Source organism: Lithobates pipiens, unplaced genomic scaffold, assembly GCF_037356315.1.
Source record: "Lithobates pipiens isolate NorthernLeopardFrog02 unplaced genomic scaffold, aLitPip1_a1.2 Scaffold_8, whole genome shotgun sequence".
NCBI classification, from domain to species: Eukaryota; Metazoa; Chordata; class Amphibia; order Anura; family Ranidae; genus Lithobates; species Lithobates pipiens.
Genome location: NW_027507903.1, coordinates 673,294,799 through 673,318,427, shown reverse-complemented (window position 1 = coordinate 673,318,427; position 23,629 = coordinate 673,294,799). Strand labels below are relative to the sequence as shown.

At 47.4% G+C, this 23,629-nt stretch overlaps 1 protein-coding gene across 1 annotated transcript in view; it reads left to right on the top strand.

Annotated features, from left to right (window-relative positions):
• Window positions 1–23,629, top strand: part of LOC143961962 (NACHT, LRR and PYD domains-containing protein 12-like) — a 145,251-nt gene that overhangs the window by 67,195 nt on the left and 54,427 nt on the right. The window contains exon 6 of the mRNA XM_077471302.1: window positions 13,644–13,814. Within this exon, the coding sequence (XP_077327428.1) occupies window positions 13,644–13,814 (171 nt within the window). The remainder of the gene's footprint in view (window positions 1–13,643; window positions 13,815–23,629) is intronic.

The window sequence follows — 23,629 nt, the reverse complement described above, 5'->3', positions numbered from 1 at the left end:
GTCAGAGGCTTTGGGCATGGTATAAGAGATGTCAGAGGCTGAGGGCATGGTACAGAAGATGTCAAGATGTCAGAGGCTGCAGGCATGGTACAGGAGATGTCAGAGGCTGCGGGCATGGTATAGGAGATGTCAGAGGCTGTGGGCATGGTACAGGAGATGTCAAGATGGCAGAGGCTGCGGGCATTGTACAGGAGATGTCAGAGGCTGTGGGAATGGTACAGAAGATGTCAAGATGTCAGAGGCTGTGGGCATGGTACAGGAGATGCCAGATGCTGTGGGCATGGTACAGGAGATGTCAGAGGCTGCAGGCATGGTATAGGAGATGTCAGAGGCTGCGGTCATGGTATAGGAGGTGTCAGAGGCTGAGGGCATGGTATAGGAGATGTCAGAGGCTGTGGGCATTGTACAAAAGATGTCAAGATGGCAGAGGCTGTGGGCATGCTACAGGAGATGTCAGAGGCTTTGGGCATGATACAGGAGATGGCACAGGCTGTGGGCCCGCTACAGGAGATGTCAGAGGCTTTGGACATGGTACAGGAGATGTCAGAGGCTGAGGGCATGGTACAGAAGATGTCAAGATGGCAGAGGCTGCAGGCATGGTACGGGAGATGTCAGAGGCTGTGGGCATGGTGCAGGGGATTTCAGAGGCTGTGGGCATGGTACAGGAGATGTCAAAGGCTGTGGGCATGGTACAAGGAGATGTCAGAGGCAGCGGGCATGGTATTGGAGATGACAGAGGCATCAGGCATGGTAGGGGGATGTCAGAGGCTGCGGGCATGTTACAGGAGATGTCAGAGGCTGCGGGCATGGTACAGAAGATATCAAGATGGCGGATTCTGTGGGCATGCTACAGGAGATGTCAGAGGCTGCAGGCATGGTACAGGAGATGTCAGAGGCTGTGGGGATGGTACAGGAGATGTCAGAGGCTATGGGCATGGTATAGAAGATGTCAAGAAGGCAGAGGCTGTAGGCATGGTACAGGAGATGTGAGAGGCTGGGGGCATGGTACAGGACATGTCAGAGGCTGTGGGCATGGAATAGGAGATGTCAGAGGTTGTGGGCATGGTACAGAAGATGTCAAGATGTCAGAGGCTGCGGGCATGGTACAGGAGATGTCAGAGGCTGTGGGCATGGTTCAGACGATATCAAGATGGCAGAGTCTGTGGACATGCTACAGGAGATGTCAGAGGCTGTGGGCATGGTACAGAAGATGTCAAGATGTCAGAGGCTGTGGGCATTTTACAGAAGTTGTCAGAGGCTGTGGGCATGGTACAGGAGATGTCAGAGGCTATAGGCATGGTATAGGAGATGTCAGAAGCTGTGATCATGGTATAGGAGATGTCAGAGGCTGCAGGCATGGTATAGGAGATGTCAGAGGCTGTGGGCATTGTACAAAAGATGTCAAGATGGCAGAGGCTGTGGGCATGCTACAGGAGATGTCAGAGGCTCTAGGCATGATACAGGAGATGGCAGAGGCTGTGGGCATGCTACAGGAGATGTCAGAGGCTTTGGGCATGGTACAGGATACGTCAGAAGCTGAGGGCATGGTGCAGAAGATGTCAAGATGTCAGAGGCTGCAGGCATGGTACAGGAGATGTCAGAGGCTGTGGGCATGGTACAGGAGATTTCAGAGGCTGTGGGCATGGTACAGGAGATGTCAAAGGCAGCGGGCATGGTACTGGAGATGTCAGAGGCTGCGGGCATGGTACAGAATATATCAGGATGGTGGAGGCTGTGTGCATGCTACAGGAGATGTCAGAGGCTGCAGGCATGGTACAGGAGATGTCAGAGGCTGTGGGCATGGTACAGGAGATGTCAGAGGCCGTGGGCATGGTATAGAAGATGTCAAGAAGGCAGAGGCTGTGGGCATGGTACAGGAGACGTCAGAGGCTGAGGGCATGGTGCAGAAGATGTCAAGATGTCAGAGGCTGCAGGCATGGTACAGGAGATGTCAGAGGCTGTGGGCATGGTACAGGAGATTTCAGAGGCTGTGGGCATGGTACAGGAGATGTCAAACTCAGCGGGCATGGTACTGGAGATGTCAGAGGCTGCGGGCATGGTACAGAATATATCAGGATGGTGGAGGCTGTATGCATGCTATAGGAGATGTCAGAGGCTGCAGGCATGGTACAGGAGATGTCAGAGGCTGTGGGCATTGGTACAGGAGATGTCAGAGGCCGTGGGCATGGTATAGAAGATGTCAAGAAGGCAGAGGCTGTGGGCATGGTACAGGAGATGTGAGAGGCTGCGGGCATGGTACAGGACATGTCAGAGGCTGCAGCCATGGTACAGGAGATGTCAGAGGCTGCAGGCATGGTACAGGAGATGTCAAAGGCTGTTGGCACGGTACAGGAGATGTCAGAAGCTGTGGGCATTGTATAGAAGCTGTCAAGAAGGCAGAGGTTGTGGGCATGGTACAGGAGATGTGAAAGGCTGCGGGCATGATGCAGGAGATGTGAGAGGCTGCGGGCATGGTACTGGAGATGTGAGAGGCTGTGGGCATGGTACAGGAGATGTCAGAGGCTGTGGGCATGGTATAAGAGATATCAGAGGCTGCGGTCATGGTATAGGAGATGTCAGAGGCTGTGGGCATGGTATAGGAGATGTCAGAGGCTGTGGGCATTGTACAAAAGATGTCAAGATGGCAGAGGCTGTGGGCATGCTACAGGAGATGTCAGAGACTTTACGCATGATACAGGAGATGGCAGAGGCTGTGGGCACGCTACAGGAGATGTCAGAGGCTTTGGGCATGGTACAGGAGATGTCAGAGGCTGAGGGCATGGTACAGAATATGTTAAGATGTCAGAGGCTGCAGGCATGGTACAGGAGATGTCAGAGGCTGTGGGCATGGTACAGGAGATTTCAGAGGCTGTGGGGATGGTACAGGAGATGTCAAAGGCAGTGGGCATGGTACAGGAGATGTCAAAGGTTGTGGGCATGGAACAGGAGATGTCAAAGGCAGCGGGCATGGTACAAGGAGATGTCAGAGGCAGTGGGCATGGTACTGGAGATGTAAGAGGTAGCAGGCATGGTACTGGAGATGTCAGAGGTTGCGGGCATGTTACAGGAGATGTCAGAGGCTGTGGGCATGGTATAGAAGATGTCAAGAAGGCAAAGGCTGTGGGCATGGTACAGGAGATGTCAGAGGCTGTGGGCATGGAACAGGAGATGTCAGAGGTTGTGTGTAGTGATGGACGAACTTCTGACGGGACGTTTCGCGAACGCGGACCGCGAACGCGGCCGATAGTTCGCGAACCGGAACGTTCGCGGCGGGCCCCATTGACTTCAATGGGAGGCGAACTTCGCAAACCTACAGGTCAAATTTGCAGCCACAAAATAATTAATAGCTGTGCAAACATAGTCCCACCAAATGGCCAAGGACATGACACATGTATGAGGCTAATCTGGGATCGACAACTACAAGCATTCTTTTTTTATATGGGAAATTGTTGTGACAATTCAGGACTGTGGAGCGCATGAAGGCAATGGAGGAGAGGGAAGGTCAGGGACCAGGGTAGGCAAAGAAGAGGGTGCAGGAGATGATTACCAGCAGCGTGACATACAGCAATGACACCTGCACCTTGATAGAGTCATCTGACAACAGCACCGTGATAGAGAGCACTGACATCAGCAGCGTGACATAAAGCACTAACACCAGCACCGTGATATACAGCACTGACAGCTGCACCGTGATAGAGAGCACTGACATCAGCAGCGTGACATACAGCAATGACACTTGCACCGTGATAGAGTCATCTGACAACAGCACCGTGATAGAGAGCACTGACATCAGCAGCGTGACATAAAGCACTAACACCAGCACCGTGATATTCAGCACTGACAGCAGCACCGTGATAGAGAGCACTGACATCAGCAGCGTGACATAAAGCACTAACACGGGCACCGTGAAATACAGCACTGACAGCAGCACCGTGATAGAGAGCACTGACATCAGCAGCGTGACATACAGCAATGACACCTGCACCGTGATAGAGTCATCTGACACCAGCACCGTGATAGAGAGCACTGACATCAGCAGCGTGACATAAAGCACTAACACCAGCACCGTGATATACAGCACTGACAGCAGCACCATGATAGAGAGCACTGACATCAGCAGCGTGACATACAGCAGTGACACCTGCACCGTGATAGAGTGATCTGACACCAGCACCCTGATAGAGAGCACTGACATTAGCAGCGTGACATAAAGCACTGACACCAGCACCGTGATATACAGCACTGACACCAGCACCGTGATAGAGAGCACTGACATCAGCAGCGTGACATACAGCAATGACACCTGCACCGTGATAGAGTCATCTGACAACAGCACTGTGATAGAGAGCACTGACATCAGCAGCGTGATATACAGCACTGACACCTGCACCGTAAGCAGCCCCAGGAGGAAGTCAGCATAGCACAGGGATGGTGGGAGCCCCTCATAATGAGCATAGCACAGGGATGGTGGGAGCCCCTCATAATGAGCATAGCATAGGGATGGTGTGAGCCCCTCATAATAAGCAGCCCCAGGAGGATGTCAGCATAGCACAGAGATGGTGGGAGCCCCTCATAATAAGCAGCCCCAGGAGGATGTCAGCATAGCACAGGGATGGTGGGAGCCCTCATAATAAGCAGCCCCAGGAGGAAGTCAGCATAGCACAGAGATGGTGGGAGCCCCTCATAATAAGCAGCCCCAGGAGGATGTCAGCATAGCACAGGGATGGTGGGAGCCCTCATAATAAGCAGCCCCAGGAGGAAGTCAGCATAGCACAGGGATGGTGGGAGCCCCTCATAATAAGCAGCCCCAGGAGGAAGTCAGCACAGCACAGGGATGGTGGGAGCCCCTCATAATAAGCAGCCCCAGGGCGAAGTCAGCACAGCACAGGGATGGTGGGAGTCCCTCATAATGAGCATAGCACAGGGATGGTGGGAGCCCCTCATAATATGCACAGCAGAGGTAGAGCCCCAGGAGGATGTCAGCACAGCACAGGGATGGTGGCAGCCCCTCATAATAAGCAGCCCCAGTAGAAATATGACACCGCTCAACCTCTTCAAAGAGGAGGGTACGGGCATATAGTACTGTGTGCTTTTTTTGGACAAGGAAGTGAGCCAAATGAAGAAAGAAGGTCTCTGTGCTCGATTAAAAAAATTGTTTATGGACATATACATGGTCTACTGTTCACATGTGTTGAATTCCTCCGAGATCCATGCCTCATTCATTTCTAGAAATGTGAGGTAGTTAACACTGTCGTGAGCTAGGCGAGTACGCTTATTGGTCACGATCCCCCCTGCTGCGCTGAACGTCCTTTCGGACAGGACACTGGATGAGGGGCAAGCCAAGAGTTCGATTGCAAATTGGGCAAGCTCTGACCAGAGGTCAAGCCTGCCCACCCAGTAGTCCAGGGGTTCATCACTCCTCAGAGCGTCCACATCGGCCGTTAACCCTAAGTAGTCGGACACCTGACGGTCTAGGTGTTCCCTGATGCTGGATCCGGATGACACCTGTCGATGGGTCGGCTGAAAGAATGACCTCATATCCGAAGTCACCAACACATCTTCAAACCGGCATCTTCTTGCAGGCTCTGTTGGATTGGTACCCGCAACTCCTTCTCTGGGAGTGGGAATTGCTCCTCTGCCAGCGCACGCAAAGGCAGAATGCAGCATTTCTCGAAGCAAGGCCTGGAAGTGCTCCATTCTGCCAGCCCTCTGTGACTGCGGTAGCATTTCCACCATTTTGTGTTTGTACCAGGGGTCTAAGTACGTTGCCACCCAGTACTGGTCCTTGACCCTTATGCTTTTTATACGGGGGTCCCTATTAAAACATTGGAGCATGAAGGCCCCCATTTGCACTAAACTGGAAGCGGTGTGGTGGCCTGGCTCCTGCTCATCATCCAGGATAATGTCGTCCTCTTCATTCTCCTCTCCCCATCAAAGCACAACAACAGGGGTCCCAGAAAGGTTTAAAGCATGCTCTTCTTGCTCCTCCTCATCCGCCCCGGCACCATCCTCCTCTGACTCCTCTTCAGACTCCTGTTGTTGACTTGTCTCAGATAGAGTAGCCCCCCTGGGAATTCATCCAGCATTGCGACTTCCTCATCTTCCCGCTCCTGCTCCTCCACAGCTTGATCAATGACACGACGCAATGCACGCTCCATAAAGAAGGCATAAGGTACCATGTCACTGATGGCGTCATGGCTGCGACTGACCAGTTTGGTGATCTCCTCAAATGGCCACAGAAGTCTGCATGTGTCGCGCATGAGCAGCCACTGGCGCGGTGAAAAAAACCCTAGCTCCCCAGAACCTGTTCTGCCGCAGAGTTCATACAGGTAGACGTTAACTGCACGTTTCTGCTGGAGCAGCCTTTCAAGCATATAGAAGGTTGAGTTCCATCGCATCGGGCAATCGCAAATAAGATGTCTGACCGGCAGATTGTGTCGCCGCTGAATGTCAGCAAGACGAGCCATGGCCGTGTAAGATCTTCTGAAATGGGCCGAGATTTTCCTTGCCTGCCGCAAGATGTCCTGGACCCCAGGGTATTTGACAAGGAATCGCTGCACGACCAAGTTTAAGACATGTGCCATGCATGGCACGTGCGTGATTTTGCCCTGTTTCAATGCGCTAAGAAGATTGGCACCGTTGTCACACACCACTTTACCAACTGTCAAATTGAGCGGTTTTAGCCACTGATCTGCCTGTGAACGCAAAGCTGAAAGGAGTGCCAGGCCAGTGTGGCTCTTGGCTTCCAGGCACAACAGACGCAGCACGGCATGGCAACATCTCACCTGGCATGTCGAATAGGTTATGGGGAGCTTGGGCGGCACAGCGGAAGAGACGCTAGCAGTGGAAAAGGAGGAGTCAGCCGAGGAGGAGAGGGAGGAGGATGGAGTAGGAGGAGGAGGAGAAGAAGAGTCAGGCCTGCATGCAATCCGTGGCGGTAAAACCAAATCTACACAGGTGCCACGGGTTACATGCTTGACGGCCGTCAGAAGGTTCACCCAGTGGGCAGTAAAAGTGATATACCTTCCCTGCCCGTGTTTGCTAGACCACGTGTCTGTGGTCAAATGTATCTTGGCACCGACACTGTGTGCCAGAGATACATTCACTTGCCGCTGAACATGGCCATATAGCTCTGGGATGCCCTTCTGTGAGAAATACTTCCTTCCTGGGACCTTCCATTGTGGTGTTCCAATGGCCACAAATTTGCGAAAGGCCTCCGAGTCCACCAGTTTATATGGCAGTAGTTGGCGGGCTATGAGTTCTGACAAGCCAGCCGTCAACCATTGGGCAAGAGGGTTATCCGGCGTCATCATTTTTTTACGCTCGAACATTAGGCCCACGGAAGCTTGCCTTTTTGCAGAAAAACGTGAGCTTGGCGTGATGAAAGGTGGAGTGGAGGACAATTGTGAGGAGAGAGGAGAAGGAGAAGTAGAAGACGAGGCTGGACGGTGAGAGCCTGGAGTGTGGCTTTGTGTGTTCCATTGCTCCCACTGGGCTCGGTGATGGCTGCTCATGTGCCTTCTTAAGGCGGTCGTCCCTAGGTGAGTGTTGGGCTTACTGCGACTAATGCGTTGACTGCAAAGATTGCAGATGGCAACGCTATTGTCAGCAGCGGACACGTTAAAAAAAGCCCACACTGCGGAGCCATGTGCCAGCTTCCTGAGAGTGCCAGATGTGACCGTACATGGTTGATGCCTTCTCCTGATACATTAGCAGTCTGCTTTGTCCCTCCTGTGCAATCTAAGTTCTGCCTGCTTCTCCTCCCTATCTGCTGGTCCATATCTCCCTCTGAACTCCCCTCCTCTTCCTCTCTTGTGGGCACCCACGTGACATCACTAGACACGTCATCATCGGCGTCACCTTCCCCACCGCTATAATTAGAGATCTCGGAGTAGGCAGCAACACCAGGGACCAATCTCCTCCTTGGGCTGATCTGGGTACTGTCGTCAGACTGCTGAGTGGCGGTTGTTGCTACCTCCTCTTCCTGATCCAATACCAAGAGTGGCTGCGCATCAAATGTCTTGATATGGATCGGAAAATAATTCCTGTGACTCAAGCGGAAGGTATGTGGTGGTGTTGTTGGTGGTAGTGTCTTTGGGGGTGCACATAGCAGAGAGTGAAGAAGAGGGTGCAGATCGAGAGGATGAGGAGGGTGCAGAAGAGTAAGGCTGAGCGAGCCACTCAACCAAGTCTGGTGCATCCTTTTAAGTAATTGAACGCACCTTCTGCAACTTCCCACTTTGGCTCAAGCCTGTTGCTCCTGCCCTACCCCTACCACCCCTGCGGAAGGGCCTGCCTCTTCCTCTGCCTGTCATTTTTTAAATGACCCTGTGACAAAACTCTCAGTCCCTATACCGATGAAGGACTGCTGCAATATAGGGCAGCGGTCAGCAGTAGTGCACCTCAACCCTATGTATTGTGGACCTATACCAGTCCTTATAGAATGGCAGACTGTACCTCACTCAACCCTATGTACTGTAGAACCCTAGAGAGACCAAGTTACCAGTTCTTATAAGGACCTTTGTGGAACAAGTAGGTTGTGACTGATTAGCAGACTGTACTTCAGTCCCTATACCGATGAAGGACTGCTGCAGTATAGGGCAGCGGTCAGCAGTAGTGCACCGAAACCCTATGTATTGTGGACCTATACCAGTCCTTATAGAATAGCAGACTGTACCTCACTCAACCCTATGTACTATATATGGCTAGGGGCTTCTGCGCTCTATGGGCAATAGAAGAAGGTAATAAAAAAGCAGCGAGTGAAGGAAGCAGTAATCACTGTATGAGTTGGCTCTCAATAATGTGAACTAAAAACAAAAGTGGGGGTGTGTTGCGCTAACTTATAACCATAAAATATGAGAAAATAATGAATAAAATAAATAGCCCTAATACTGGCAAAAAATAAGTGCAAATAGACTTATAAACGGTGAATAAAAAGTGCAACCGTGCATTAATAAATGAATCAAAAAGTGGCTCTGTGCATAATCCAGGTAAAATTTGCTACATGCAACAAAAAGCATATATATAAAAAGACAGTGTAAAATGCAGTGTCTAAATTATTCCAAACAGGAATCTGATATCAGCAAATTAAATAAATTGCACAAATAGTGACAAAAAGATATATAATGAAATTAGCAATAGAAAACAGATATAAATCAAAGTGACAGCAGTGAATCACACTAAAGTGTCCCATACATGATCCAATCGTGCAACTCGATAAATCTCAATAATTAAAGTGCAATGTGCCGAGCCGACAATCCTCTGGTGATGATCCGTGCCAGTGATGCTAGTGCTAAATAATTACCTCACCGCTGTAAGGTAAACAGCGAAAATAATTCAGGGCAACCAGGTGGCAAAGGATGATCAAGGGGATGGCTGCACAACGGGCTCTTGGAGATAACTCAGACTCCTCCAACTTTCTCGTATGTAGTAAATGGTAGGCAAGCTCAAAGGGATAAGCCAGAGAAAACCACCATGGTGTAGTATTTTGAACACATAATATTTATTAAAAAATATATAACTACTCACAAGGGAAGTTTGGACAATGCACAGTAACAGCAGACCGGCGAGCACCTAGCTCGGATATAAACGTCACTTCCGGGTTCCTACGCGTTACATCATCAAAAGACTTCAACTGGGATGTTTCAATAGGGACCGGAAGTGGCTTTTGAGTATACTGGGCGGGTAGGCACCGCCCTCTATTTGCATATTTTCGCTGCATACAGCAACTAACACTGGCGGGAGTGAACCAATCGGGACGAGCGGGTGTGTCCCTGACTGGATTCGCCTCCCACCACGAGCGCATATAGTATAATATAGCCAGAACGGCATACAAACGAGGGGGGGAGGGAAGGAAAAAATGAAAAGAAAAAAGTAATACATTCAAGGGCCGCTACCAACAACGGAATACCCTTAAATTCCGCCAACGGCTAACATTCATGTATTATGTCCATTATGAAAAAGGCAAAGCCAATTTAAACTATAGAGCTCGAGCGGCGGCCATTTTCTTGGAGTCTTTTCGGACTTCATAAGCAGCCATTGTTCTGGTGGTTAGTATTTTAAAGGGCTAACATAGAAGCGGCCATAAAGTAATTAAAAAGAATAAGGAATAATATTGGCAGCAACATAAAAAAGGACTAAAAAAACGCCTCCAGTTTAAAATAACAAAAAACAAAGGTCTGAGTTAGTAATACGGCCGTATGCGGTTTAATTATATATAATGATTTTTCCGGCAAATATTAATTAATTAATCTATATATGAGTGATCGTTCCTTTTCTCCTATGGCTGTATTACTAAGTCAGACCTTTGTTTTTTGTTATTTTAAACTGGAGGCGTTTTTTTAGTCCTTTTTTATGTTGCTGCCAATATTAATCCTTATTCTTTTTAATTACTTTGTTTACTGCCATATTAATGGCCGCTTCTATGTTAGCCCTGTAAACGGTTGCACTTTTTATTCACCGTTTCTAAGTCTATTTGCACTTATTTTTTGCCAGTATTAGGGCTATTTATTTTATTCATTATTTTCTCATATTTTATGGTTATAAGTTAGCGCAACACACCCCCACTTTTGTTTTCAACCCTATGTACTGTAGTACCCTATACCTTACCAGTCCTTATAAGGACCTTTGTGGAACAAGTAGGTTGTGACTGATTAGCAGACTGTACGTCAGTCCCTATACCGATGAAGGACTGCTGCAGTATAGGGCAGCGGTCAGCAGTAGTGCACCTCAACCCTATGTATTGTGGACCTATACCAGTCCTTATAGAATGGCAGACTGTACCTCACTCAACCCTATGTACTGTAGAACCCTAGACAGGCCAAGTTACCAGTCCTTATAAGGACCTTTGTGGAACAAGTAGGTTGTGACTGATTAGCAGACTGTACGTCAGTCCCTATACCGATGAAGGACTGCTTCAGTATAGGGCAGCGGTCAGCAGTAGTGCACCTCAACCCTATGTATTGTGGACCTATACCAGTCCTTATAGAATAGCAGACTGTACCTCACTCAACCCTATGTACTATAGCACCCTACACCAGGTTATTACCAGTCCTTATAAAGGACCTTTGTGGAACAAGTAGGTTGTGAATGATTAGCAGACTGCAGCAGAAGGGCAGCAGTCAAGTATAATATTCTTTCTATATTTGGAAGAAAGAATATTATACGTGTACAAGCCTATTACCATACCAGTCCTGAAAAGAACCTTTGTGGACCTAATAGTAGTAACAGCTACTGATTAAACTGACCCTCACTGCCTCACACATTGCTTCCTGCCTGTCCCTATATAAACTGACAAAACAGAGGCTACTGGAACAATAACTGGAATAGCACTTTTGTGGACCTGATAGTAACAGCTAATGACTAAACTGACTGTCCCTACAGCAGACACACCGTCCTGTCCCTTTCTCTATAGTGACAGAGGAAAGAATGTAAAATGGCCGCCGGATCGGGTGTATTTATAGATTAGGGGGAATGTCCAAGTGTCCATGTGCTGTAATGTCTCAATTGGCTGTCCTGTACCCCATGATGGATGTGTCATCATAGGTCAAAGTTCTTTTACACAGTAAACACGGAAGTCCGCTTGGCGAACGGTGGCAATATTCCGCCGATCAGGTGAATCGCGAACAGCCGAAATTCGCCGCGAAACGACCGCCGGGCGAACCGTTCGGCCATCACTAGTTGTGGGCATGGTACAGAAGATCTCAAGATGTCAGAGGCTGCGGGCATGGTACAGGAGATGTCAGAGGCTGTGGGCATGGTTCAGACAATATCAAGATGGCAGAGGCTGTGGACAGGCTACAGGAGATGTCAGAGGCTGCAGGCATGGTACAGGAGATGTCAGAGGCTGTTGGCATGGTACAGGAGATATCAGAAGCTGTGGGCATTGTATAGAAGATGTCAAGAAGGCAGAGGTTGTGGGCATGGTACAGGAGATGTGAGAGGCTGCAGGCATGATGCAGGAGATGTGAGAGGCTGCAGGCATGGTACAGGAGATGTCAGAGGCTGTTGGCATGGTACAGGAGATGTCAGAAGCTGTGGGCATTGTATAGAAGCTGTCAAGAAGGCAGAGGTTGTGGGCATGGTACAGGAGATGTGAGAGGCTGCGGGCATGATGCAGGAGATGTGAGAGGCTGTGGGCATGGTACTGGAGATGTCATAGGCTGTGGGCATGGTACAGGATATGTCAGAGGCTTCAGGCTTGGTACAGGAGATGTCAGAGGCTGTGGGCATGGTACAGGAGATGTCAGAGGTTGTGAGTATGGTACAGAAGATGTCAAGATGGCAGAGACTGTGGGCATGGTACAAGAGATGTCAGAGGCTGCGGGCATGGTACAGGAGATGTCAGAGGCTGTGGGCATGGTACAGGAGATGTCAGAGGTTGTGAGTATGGTACAGAAGATGTCAAGATGGCAGAGGCTTTGGGCATGGTACAGGAAATGTCAGAGGCTGTGGGCATGGTACAGAAGATGTCAAGATGGCAGAGGCTGTGGGCATGGTACAGGAGATGTCAGTGGCTGTGGGTATTGTACAGGAGATGGCAATATGGCAGAGGCAGTGGGCATCGTATAGGAGATGTTAGAGGCTGAGGGCATGGTACATAAGATGTCAAGATGGCAGAGGCTGTGATCATGGTACTGGAGATGAAAAATTGGATTTTTCTTATAACAAAAAGTAGGACTATCATTTGTTTCAACATTTTTCGTCTTTTTTCATTTATATTGCAAAAAATTAAATTCCCAGAGGTGATAAAATACCACCAAAATAAATCTCTATTTGTAGGAAAAAAGGACACAAATGTTGTTTGTGTACAGCATTGCATGACCGTGCAATTACCAGATAAAGCAGCGCAGTGCCAAATTGTAAAAAGTGCTCTGGTCATTAAGGGGGTAAAACCTTCCAGGGCTGAAGTGGTTAAGGTAAAAAACCTTCATCCTTTCCATCCTCTGTAATAATTCCTGTAACATCCTAGTATATGATCTATATCTATGGAGATGATATCTGATTGGTAGAGACACTAAGGAATGGGGGATGGAAGAATAGTGCTTTAATGTGAAGTGTCCCCCATGTGAATGTAGAATCCCATTGTAAATGTGGAATATCCACCAATATAGTACTTGTATCTCTAATATATCCCAGAAGTCTCAGCACTAAAGGCTGGAAATGTATATCCACCCCCCCCCCTACATTCTCCATAAGGGATATTATTCCTGACACAATCCAGTGACCTTCAATGGGAACTCCTGATTGGTGGACTTTAGGAAGGTGATGGAATATTGGGGTCACTGGGGTATCCACCATCAGAAATTCTGCTGTTTTATTACATAAACCCCCCAGATCCTTTCCTTTATAAATCAATTTCAGAAGCCCCTGTATGAGACGCTGTGTGAGGTCCTGCTTAATAACAGGGTACATAAGGGGGTTACTGAGCTGTCACTGCGCCCCCTCTTTATACTGGGTAGACATAAGTACTACAACAGCTTCACCTTTATCAGCTTCCCTAATAACAAGATCTTTCCTCTGTATAACATTCTGTATATCCTGATATTCCGTTCTAGTGATGTTATGTTACTTTTCACTAAATCTGAATATTCCTCATATTCATCTTATAATATAATATCATGTGTCTGGATTTGTCTCTGCAGGTTGAATGGATGTGGTGTGACTTCCTCCGGCTGTGATGATCTCCAATCCATTCTTATCAATAATCGATCCCTCACCAAACTGGATTTATCATATAATGATCTGGAAGACTCTGGAATAAAACTTCTATGTGAGGGGCTCAGAGATCCTGGCTGTACTCTGCAGTGGCTGAGGTGAGAATTATCCTATAAATGATATAATATATTGCAGGATTCTGGTATAAAACTTCTATGTGAGGGATCCAGACATGTCACCTAGATGGAAGTTATACAAAGACAGACTTCTGATTGGCCGGTTACTCTGGGAGTTCCCATCATAGTCCTTCAGGTCACTCGCTGTTATTGTCTTGCATCCCCTCCCCCCTCCACTGACTATCAGAGATCAGACTTTGGCTGGGGGTCACACTGGAGGTCACAGCGGGTCACAGCAGGGGGTCCGGTGCGTCTCCATACACCATTTCATGCCCAATTTCTGTCTGAATTTTGGGCTGAATTCGGACCTGAAACAGACCAGAAGACGCACAGGACTCCGTATTCTCTTCATTCAGTGACCAATCATAGACAGATGGTCCTCAATTAGAATCTGGAAGGACAGAGCGAGTCTCTAGACCAGAAGTGACCCCTAGATGGCAATAAAATCCCCCCATCCTTGTAGATATAAAATTGTCACCTCACTGAGCCTCAAAGAGAAGTCCTAGTCATTTCATCTACAAGCCCAGCAGGGGACGAGGCCGATACAGGGAGAAGACCCCGAACTGTCTGCCAGACATTGATTTATATCAGAAATCAGAGGAATCTATTTTATCTCTCATACAAAATAAAATATGATTGCAGAGAGGTGGAAATAATTCCTCCTGATTGGAATAGATCAGGAGCAAGCACTGATTGGTCTTGTTGGGATCAGACTGACATGCCGGTGTTACCAATCCTCATCCATCAGAACCATTCATGGTCCATTTAGCTCTGGTTCCTTCAGAACACAGGACCGGCTTGTGGGCTGGGCAGGGAACACCCCCCAGGGTTGATTGGCTGATGGCTAAACTCCACCCACATCCATAAATTGAGGATCCTGAGATATGGACGGGGTGATTCCCATGGTGCCGGTCTAACCGGTGAATAGCGGATGTTCCTGACATGTTCCTGTCACAGGATAATCCTCAGAAAATGTTTATTTCTGTTTTATTCTCACAGCCAGACTGTGTCTGTCCTTTTGTCTTTATTGTACTTTCTGTCATTCTTTATCTTTGTACATATTTTATACACTAAATAACAAACTAGTGTAGCTCTGCTCTATTACACAGAAAGACAACCTACCTGCAGACAGAGGTAAGTGTTACCACAACCCCAGTGTTACTATATGGCTGTGTAACTATATAACAAACCACCTAACCACCTGATCCTGATACTTCCAAATAATAATTACACAACAAAAATGATAATACAAAGCAAATACTACATACAATATATGTCTGCTACTACCACAACCTCAGTGCTGGAACAATGTGCTGCAGAATAATGAATTGGAATTAATACACTTTATACAGAAAACTAACAACTTTATCCCGGTAATTGTAGAAATGGAGTCGGTGAGGATTTCCTCTCAGTAGTGCCACATCCAAAAACTTGTTAGAAACAAAATAAATACCCCTAAGGGGGATTTTTATGGCACTTGTATATATAAAGCCGTGCTCTGGAGAAATGTTACTTTGTAGATAAATCTCCCCCTATAATCCTCATGATTCATGTGTTCTAGTAAAGGTACGCTGTAATCCAAGGTCCACTTTGTATTTTTGCAGCATTGATTTCTTACTTTTGTAAGTCCCAGCAGGCCGCCGCCATTTCATGTGTGGGCATCTGAAGCCAGACTGTATCTCTTCCTGTATTCCATGGTTACCCAGCATGCACCTCCAGATCTTGCACATGCTCAGAGCAGCACGAGCCGTGTAATAGGTTGTAGGTCGGGTTTCCATAGCAACAGCAGTGTCAGAGGAAGGTCCTGCCCCTTAGCTATGGAAACCTCCCCTCCCCCTCCAGGAAGCAGGAAGTTTATCTACATTTACAAAGATTATAAATCTAGAAATACAAAAATCTCCTGCAAAAGGAAATTACTTTATAAAAGATGATAATTGTAAATGATATCCCTTGTTTATGTGCAGATGTGTGTGTGTGTATATATATATATAACATCTACACAGAAAGAGGGATATCATTTACAATTAGCATTGTTTAAAAAGTAATTACCTTTTGCAGAAGCTGCCCCATCAAATTATCCCCATCAAAACTGCCCCATCATACTGCCACCATCAAAACTGCCCCATCATACTTCCACCACCAAATTTCCCCATCCTATTGCCCCATAAAAACTGTCCCATCCTAATGCCCCATGAAAACTGCCCCATCCTGTTGTCCCATCAATATTGCCCCATTATACTGCAACTATCAAAATTGCCCCATCATATTGCTCCAATCAAAACTGCCCCATCATACTGCCACCATCAAAATTTCCCCATCATACTACCACCATCAAAATTGCTCCAATCAAAATTGGCCCATCAAAACTCCCTCATTCTATTGCCCCAATCAAATTCCCCCCTTAAAATTACCCCATCAAAACTGCCCCATCATACTGCCACCATCAAAATTACCCCCATCATATTGCCCCATCATGCTGCCACAATCAAAATTGCCCCATCATACTGCCACCATCAAAATTGCCCCATAATACTGCCACCATCAAAATTGCCCCATCAAATTGCCACCATCAAAATTGCCCCATCAAATTGCCCCATCAAATTGCCCCATGATATAGCCACCATCAAAATTGCCCCATCAGCACTGCCCTACCAAATTTCCCCAAGAAATTGGCTCATAAAAATTGCCCCATTATGCTGCCACCACCAAAATTATTTATTGCCCCAATCAAAACTGACCCATCACAATTGCCCCGTTATACTGCCCCCATTAAATATGCCCCATGAAATTGCTCCCATAAAAATTGCCCCATTCTATAGCCCCCATCAAAATTGCCCCATCATACTGCCACCATCAAAATTGCCACAATAAAAATTGCCCCCACACAAATTGCCCCATTATATTACCACCATCAAAATTGCCACAATCAAAATTGCCCCATCAAAACTGCCTCATCCTATTGCCCCAATCAAATTGCCCCATCAAATAGCCCCCTTAAAATTACCCATCAAAACTGCCCCATCATACTGCCACCATTAACATTGCCCCAATCATATTGCCCCATCATACTGCCACAATCAAAACTGCCCCATCATATTGCCCCCATCAAGATTGTCCTATCATACTGCCAACATCAAAATTGCCCCAATCAAAATTGCCCCATCAAAACTGCCTCATCCTATTGCCCCATTATACTGCCACCACAAAAAATGCCTTATCATATTGCCCCATAAAAGCTCCCCCATACTATTTCCCCCCTCAAAATTGCCCCATTATACTGCCACAATCAAAATTGCCCCATTATACTGCCACCACCAAAATTGCCCCCTCCTATTGCCCCCATCAAAATTGTCCCATTGTACTGCCACCATTAAAATTTGCCCCATGAATATGCCACCAACAAAATTGCCCCATCATATTGCCCCCATCAAAACTGCCCTATCAAATTTCCCCATGAAATTGCATCATTATACTGCCACCACCAAAATTGCTCCATGCTATTGCCCCATCAAAATTGCCCCATTGTACTGCCTCATCACAATTGCCCCATTATACTGCCCCCATTAAAACTGCCCCATGAAATTGCCCCCATCAAAATTGCCCCATCATACTGCCACCACCAAACTTGCCCCATTATACTGCCACCATCAAAATTGCCCCATCATATTGCCCCCACCAAAATCGCCCCATAATACTGCCACCATAAAATTTGCCTCATCAAAACTACCTCATCCTATTGCCCCATCAAAATGTCCCCATTATACTGGCACCATCAAAATTGACCTCTTCGGGGGCGTGGCTAGCCAGGAAGGAAGATGGACATCTGATTCCTCAGCTCGTAAACTGGGACCTTTTACCTCACGTCTCAGGCCGACATCGACGAACCATCCGTATTCCGCACAGTAAGGACCGGAGAAAACGATGAGCTCATCTCGGAAGAGACTCACCGATCGCAAACCTCAGAAACTCACTGAGTTTGCATACAAACCGGCGGATCGTTCCGCGCCCAGTCAAAATGGCGCCGACCGGACTGCACGAAGCAAGGCATACAATGTTCCGATCGATCCAGCGATGGATACCCTGGACACAGGTACTCCTTCTTCACCCCCTCTTGACCAAACGCTCAATTCTTTACTGGCAAAGTGCGGCTAGACACGCCACCGCTGCGGCCTTCCCACCCCCCAAATTGAGTCCCAGGCTTCAACTCCTCTGTTTTCTGGACAGGCCCTGCAATCCTCCATGGCTGCCTTTCCCACAGCGGGCCAGCCAGTGCTGGACACAACTTTAAAGGAGATGCTCCTATCCCTCCAGTCTTCCTTAATGACTGATCTCTCCTCAATGTTCTCTAAAATCACATATGATTTTAACTATTTATCTGACAGAGTGACTAAAACAGAAACGGCAATGGCTGACTGTTCCACTACAGTCAATGACATAATTGACACCTGTGAGGACCTAAAAGAAGAACAATCCTGGATAAAAGCCAAACTGGCCGACCTCGAGGACAGGTCTCGCAGGAACAATCTCAAGCTGCGGGGGTCCCCGAAAATGTACCCCCTACTGATCTACCACGCTACGCCAAAGAGCTCATTCGGGTTCTAATACCAGATGTATCCCCACGCGACTTGATCATTGACCGCATTCACAGAATTGCCAAACCGCCCCACTTAGCGGCCTCGGTCCCTAGAGATGTGCTCATGCAAATCCATTTCTACCACGTGAAAGAAAGAATACTACTAGGCATGAAAGAAAAATCTCCTTTACCGTCTCCTTATAAAGGGTTCCAATTGTTCCCGGATCTCTCCAAATATACCTTACAAATGAGAAGGCATCTTAATCCAATCACCAAGTCGCTGCAAAACCACAAAATCCCCTACAAATGGCGCTATCCAGCCACACTCCTCATTGCCAAAAATAGTCACACACATGTGATTGGTACGCTTGACAAGGGCCTTCATCTCCTCCACTCCTGGGGTGTTGTGATCGAACCCCCCATCTTGACCAACCATCAAAGAGCTCAACCTGGGCCCAGTCGAAACCTTGACTTTAACAAATCCTAAGGCTGCCTCACCTACTACTACTCGGCCGCTTTATGCTGTTCTGTTTCACGTTTTATTGGCTCCCGGGAGCTTTGATTTACCGACACCCCACCTTTCGTTTCCTGGATATCCGAACTGTTCAACCCCTATTTGGAGGCTTTAATAAGTGCTACTTGCACCCCTCCAACAAGTTTTCTTTGCATATTTTAATTTTCTTTTTTTATTAATACCAACGCAAGTACATACAAGCTAGCCTAGAGTTCTGAGACAGATTTGTATCACTGGGACACACTAGTACCATCCAATTTCACTCTCTGCCTCTTTCTCTGTTTTATTTTTAATTTAACCAGCACAGTATTGCTCTATCCACAGCTCAGAGACCACTTAAACTCCCGTCTCCTTTGACCGACACTTTTGTGCCTGGCTACGTATAGCTTTTGCTCAATACTGAGTTCCCCTAATCGTGAGTGATCCCAATACAATACTCCACCGATTGCTCACTTTCTCCAACACAGGATGTCACTCACCATTGTGTCTCTGAATGCCAATGGCTTAAACCATCCGGCCAAACGCCACTCACTGTGGAAAACTGCCTCTGACCTCCGTAGTGACATAATTTGCGTACAAGAGACCCACCTACTGCCAGAGGACACCCCGCTCTGCAAACACCATTTGTTTCCTCATCTCTTCCATGCCACTCATACCACCAAATCTAGAGGAGTTATGATCGCTGTCAAACACACTGTTGACTTCCAACTTCTAGATGCCACATCAGACCCAGAGGGCAGATACCTCATCCTCACCTGTAACATTAACCGAACAACCTATAAGCTCCTTAATGTTTATGCCCCTAATTCCCTTCAATTGAGCTTCCTCCACAATGTACTCCGACTCGCAAAACCTGATCAAAAACATCGATTCATAATGTGCGGTGACTTCAACTTGATTCCAGATCCACTGATGGATTCTACATCTACTGCTACAAGACTCGGGTCACCTCTGAGAGACTTCATTTCCAACCATGACCTTTATGACATCTGGCGTTGCCATCATGGCTCTGAACAAGACTTTACCTTTTTCTCCACCAGACATCGTTCTTACTCAAGAATAGATCTATTCCTATCTGATAAGTGGACCTTGCAAAAAATTGTAGATTCTGCAATCCACACCACGACTTGGTCAGACCATGCCCCTATTTCTATTTCTATCGATACTTCCCGTTCCTCCCCCACTGCTCACCTATGGAGAGCTAACAACTACCTCCTCCAAAACGATCAATACACATCAGAAATCTCGACCCATATTACAGATTATTTCCAGCTCAACAAGGGCACTGTGTCTGATCCAGGAGTGGTGTGGAGTGCCCATAAAGCATATGTGAGAGGGGTACTCATAAAATTGGGTTCCCTCCACAAGAAAAAGAGGACGCAACGTTTTGACGAATTAACAGCCCAAATTTCTGCATTAGAACTGAAACATAAATCAGACCCTAGTCATATATTGACAGACAAATTATTGTCCCTCCGTCAGGATCTCAGGACCTTTTTGCTCCACTCTTATGAACATCTCCTGACTCAACCTCTAATAAAGCAGGCAAAAAACTAGCACAACGCATAAAAGGGCGACGCCTTAAGACCAAAATTACCCATTTGATTCACCCCCATACCAAAATTAACCTTAATGACCCCCAGGACATTGCTGACGCCTTTAGTTCCTATTATAGTGACCTGTATAACCTTGCACGAGACCCTACTATTCCACAACCTTCGCAAACTAATATCGACAATTTCCTTCAAAATCTAGACCCCCCCACTTTGACTGCTGACCAATTGACCGAACTCAATGCCCCGTTCTCTGAACAAGAAATTTTGGAAACTATCAAAACACTGCCAAATGGCAAATCTCCAGGCCCAGACGGACTCACTGGAGAATATTTTAAACAATTTGCTCCACTTCTAGTCCCCCATTTGACTGAACTTTTTAACAACGTTGCCTCCTCTTCTACTTTTAATAAAGAATACTTAAAAGCATTTGTGATAACTATACCTAAGCCAGGGAAAGAACCGAATGTCCCCCAAAACTTCCGCCCAATTTCACTATTAAATCAAGATCTGAAAATATACGCCAAAACTATTGCCTGTAGACTAATTAACATCATGCCCCACCTCATTCACCAGGATCAGGCAGGTTTCACCAAAGGGAGGCAAGCCCCCGATGCCACCAGAAGAATGCTCAACTTAATCCACCAAGCACAATCAACAGGAACGCCTTCTCTGCTTCTCTCTTTGGATGCAGAGAAGGCGTTCGGTAGAGTTCACTGGCCCTACCTCACCTCAGTCTTGAAAAAGTTTGGTTTTACAGGTCTTATATTAAATGCCATCATGGCACTATATACTACTCCGGAAGCACAAGTCTTCACGGAAGGAATGCTATCCCGCCCATTTTCCATCACCAATGGTACCCGCCAGGGTTGCCCCCTATCACCCCTTATTTTCAACTTAGTTATGGAACCCCTGGCTGAACATATAAGGTCTCTCTCTACTATCACTGGTATAACAATTGGCCCTGTTTCCCATAAAATTTGCTTGTTCGCAGATGATGTCATCTTGAGTCTTACTAACCTGACCTCTTCCCTGGCTGAGGTTCATAGAATACTTAAATGGTTCAGTTCGGTCTCACTTTACAAAGTAAATGAGTCCAAATCCCTCATACTTGATATAAATATTGACGCCGCCACGAAAAATCTCCTGCAAATACAATATCCATTTCAATGGGCATCTACTCACATCCCATATCTTGGCATCCAATTACCAAGATCCCTAAAACATCTCTACTCGGTCAATTTCCCTACACTCTTACACAACATACAGCAAACATCACAGAAACTAGCAAAGCATGAACTTTCATGGACTGGTAAACTCGCCGCCTTCAAAATGATTTGCCTCCCCCAAATCCTCTATTTCTTCCGCACACTTCCTATCCCTCTCCCAACTACATTCTTCCGTTCATTACAAACAATATATAATAAATACCTCTGGAAGGGGAAGAAACCCCGGTGTGCTCACTCATATCTCATCAAACACAAAACAGTGGGCGGAATAGGCTCCATAGACTTTAAAGACTACCACTCAGCAGCCATATTATCCCAACTTCCACATTGGCTTTGCCCACAACCACTCACTCCTTGGGCCCAGATAGAACGACAAACGATCACTAACACTGATTTAAAATACTGGCTGCTCAGTATACTTCTAGGTACTAACATTCCGACCTACTTATCCCCGACTATGAAAGCGTCGGCCCTGGCATGGCGTAGACTTGTCAACAGACTTCCCGAAACTCCTTCCCCCAACTTTAGTATTCCTTTAGAAACACTTACTCATTTAACACCTGACTTACCGACTTCACTCTGGTCCGTCAAAGGTATTCATACCCTCCAACACTTGTACCAAAATCACCATCTCAAACCCTTCTCCCAACTACAATCTGAATATAATCTTCCCAGCTCAGAATACTTTACTTACATGCGCATCGGGCACTGCTTATCTAATACGCCTTCCCCGCTGTATACAATTCCCCCTAAGACTTGGAAGTTTCTCAATAATACGACTTCAAATATTAAAGGCATAACTCACTTTTACAATCTCCTACAACACAAACACACCTTCCTTAACCACTTGCCGCCCGCCCTATTACAAATTGACGGCGGCAAAGTGGTTTCATTATCCTAACCTCACGTCATATGACGTGATTAGGATAATGAGCCGCTGCGCGCCCCCGGGGGCGCGCATCGCGGCGATCGTTGTTGCGGGGTGTCAGTCTGACACCCGGCAACTACGATCTCGGTAAAGAGTCTCCGACGGAGACTCTTTACCATGTGATCAGCCGTGTCCAATCACGGCTGATCACAGTGTAAATGGGAAGAGCCGGTGATCGGCTTTCCCTCACTCGCGTCTGTCAGACGCGAGTAGAGGAGAGCCGATCGGCTGCTCCTCTGACAGGGGGGGGTCTGTGCTGATCGATTATCAGCACAGCCCCCCCGAGGATGCCCACACTGGACCACCAGGGACACCACTAGACCACCAGGGAAAAGGTAATAAAAATCCATAATCCTCCCTAGACCACCAGGGTGCCAGTCAGCACAATGGGTGCCAATCAGTGCCCATAATGGATGCCAATCAGTGGCCACAATGGGCATCACTGATTGGCATGCATTATTGTTTGGCACTGATTGGCATCCATTACTATAACACCGATGCCGCCTATGAGTGCCCACCTGTGCCGCCTATGAGTGCTCACCTGTGCCGCCTGAGTGCCCACCTGTGCCGCCTATGAGTGCCCACCTGTGCCGCCTATGAGTGCCCACCTGTGCCGCCTATCCATGCCCACCTGTGCCGCCTATCTATGCCCACCTGTGCCGCCTATCTATGCCCACCTGTGCCGCCTATCCATGCCCACCTGTGCCGCCTATCCATGCCCATCCGTGCCGCCCATCCGCGCCAGCTATCAGTGCCAATTTGTGCCACCTATCAGTGTCCGTCCGTGTCGCCCATCCGTGTCGCCCATCCGTGTCGCTCATCCGTGTCGCTCATCAGTGCCGCCTATCAGTGCCACTTCATTGGTGCCACATTGGTGCCCATCAGTGCCACCTTATCAGTGCCCATCAGTGTAGCCCCATCAGTGCCCATCAGTGAAGGAGAAAACGTACTTATTTACAAAGTTTTGAAACTGAAACAAAAAAAAAACATTTTTTTTTTC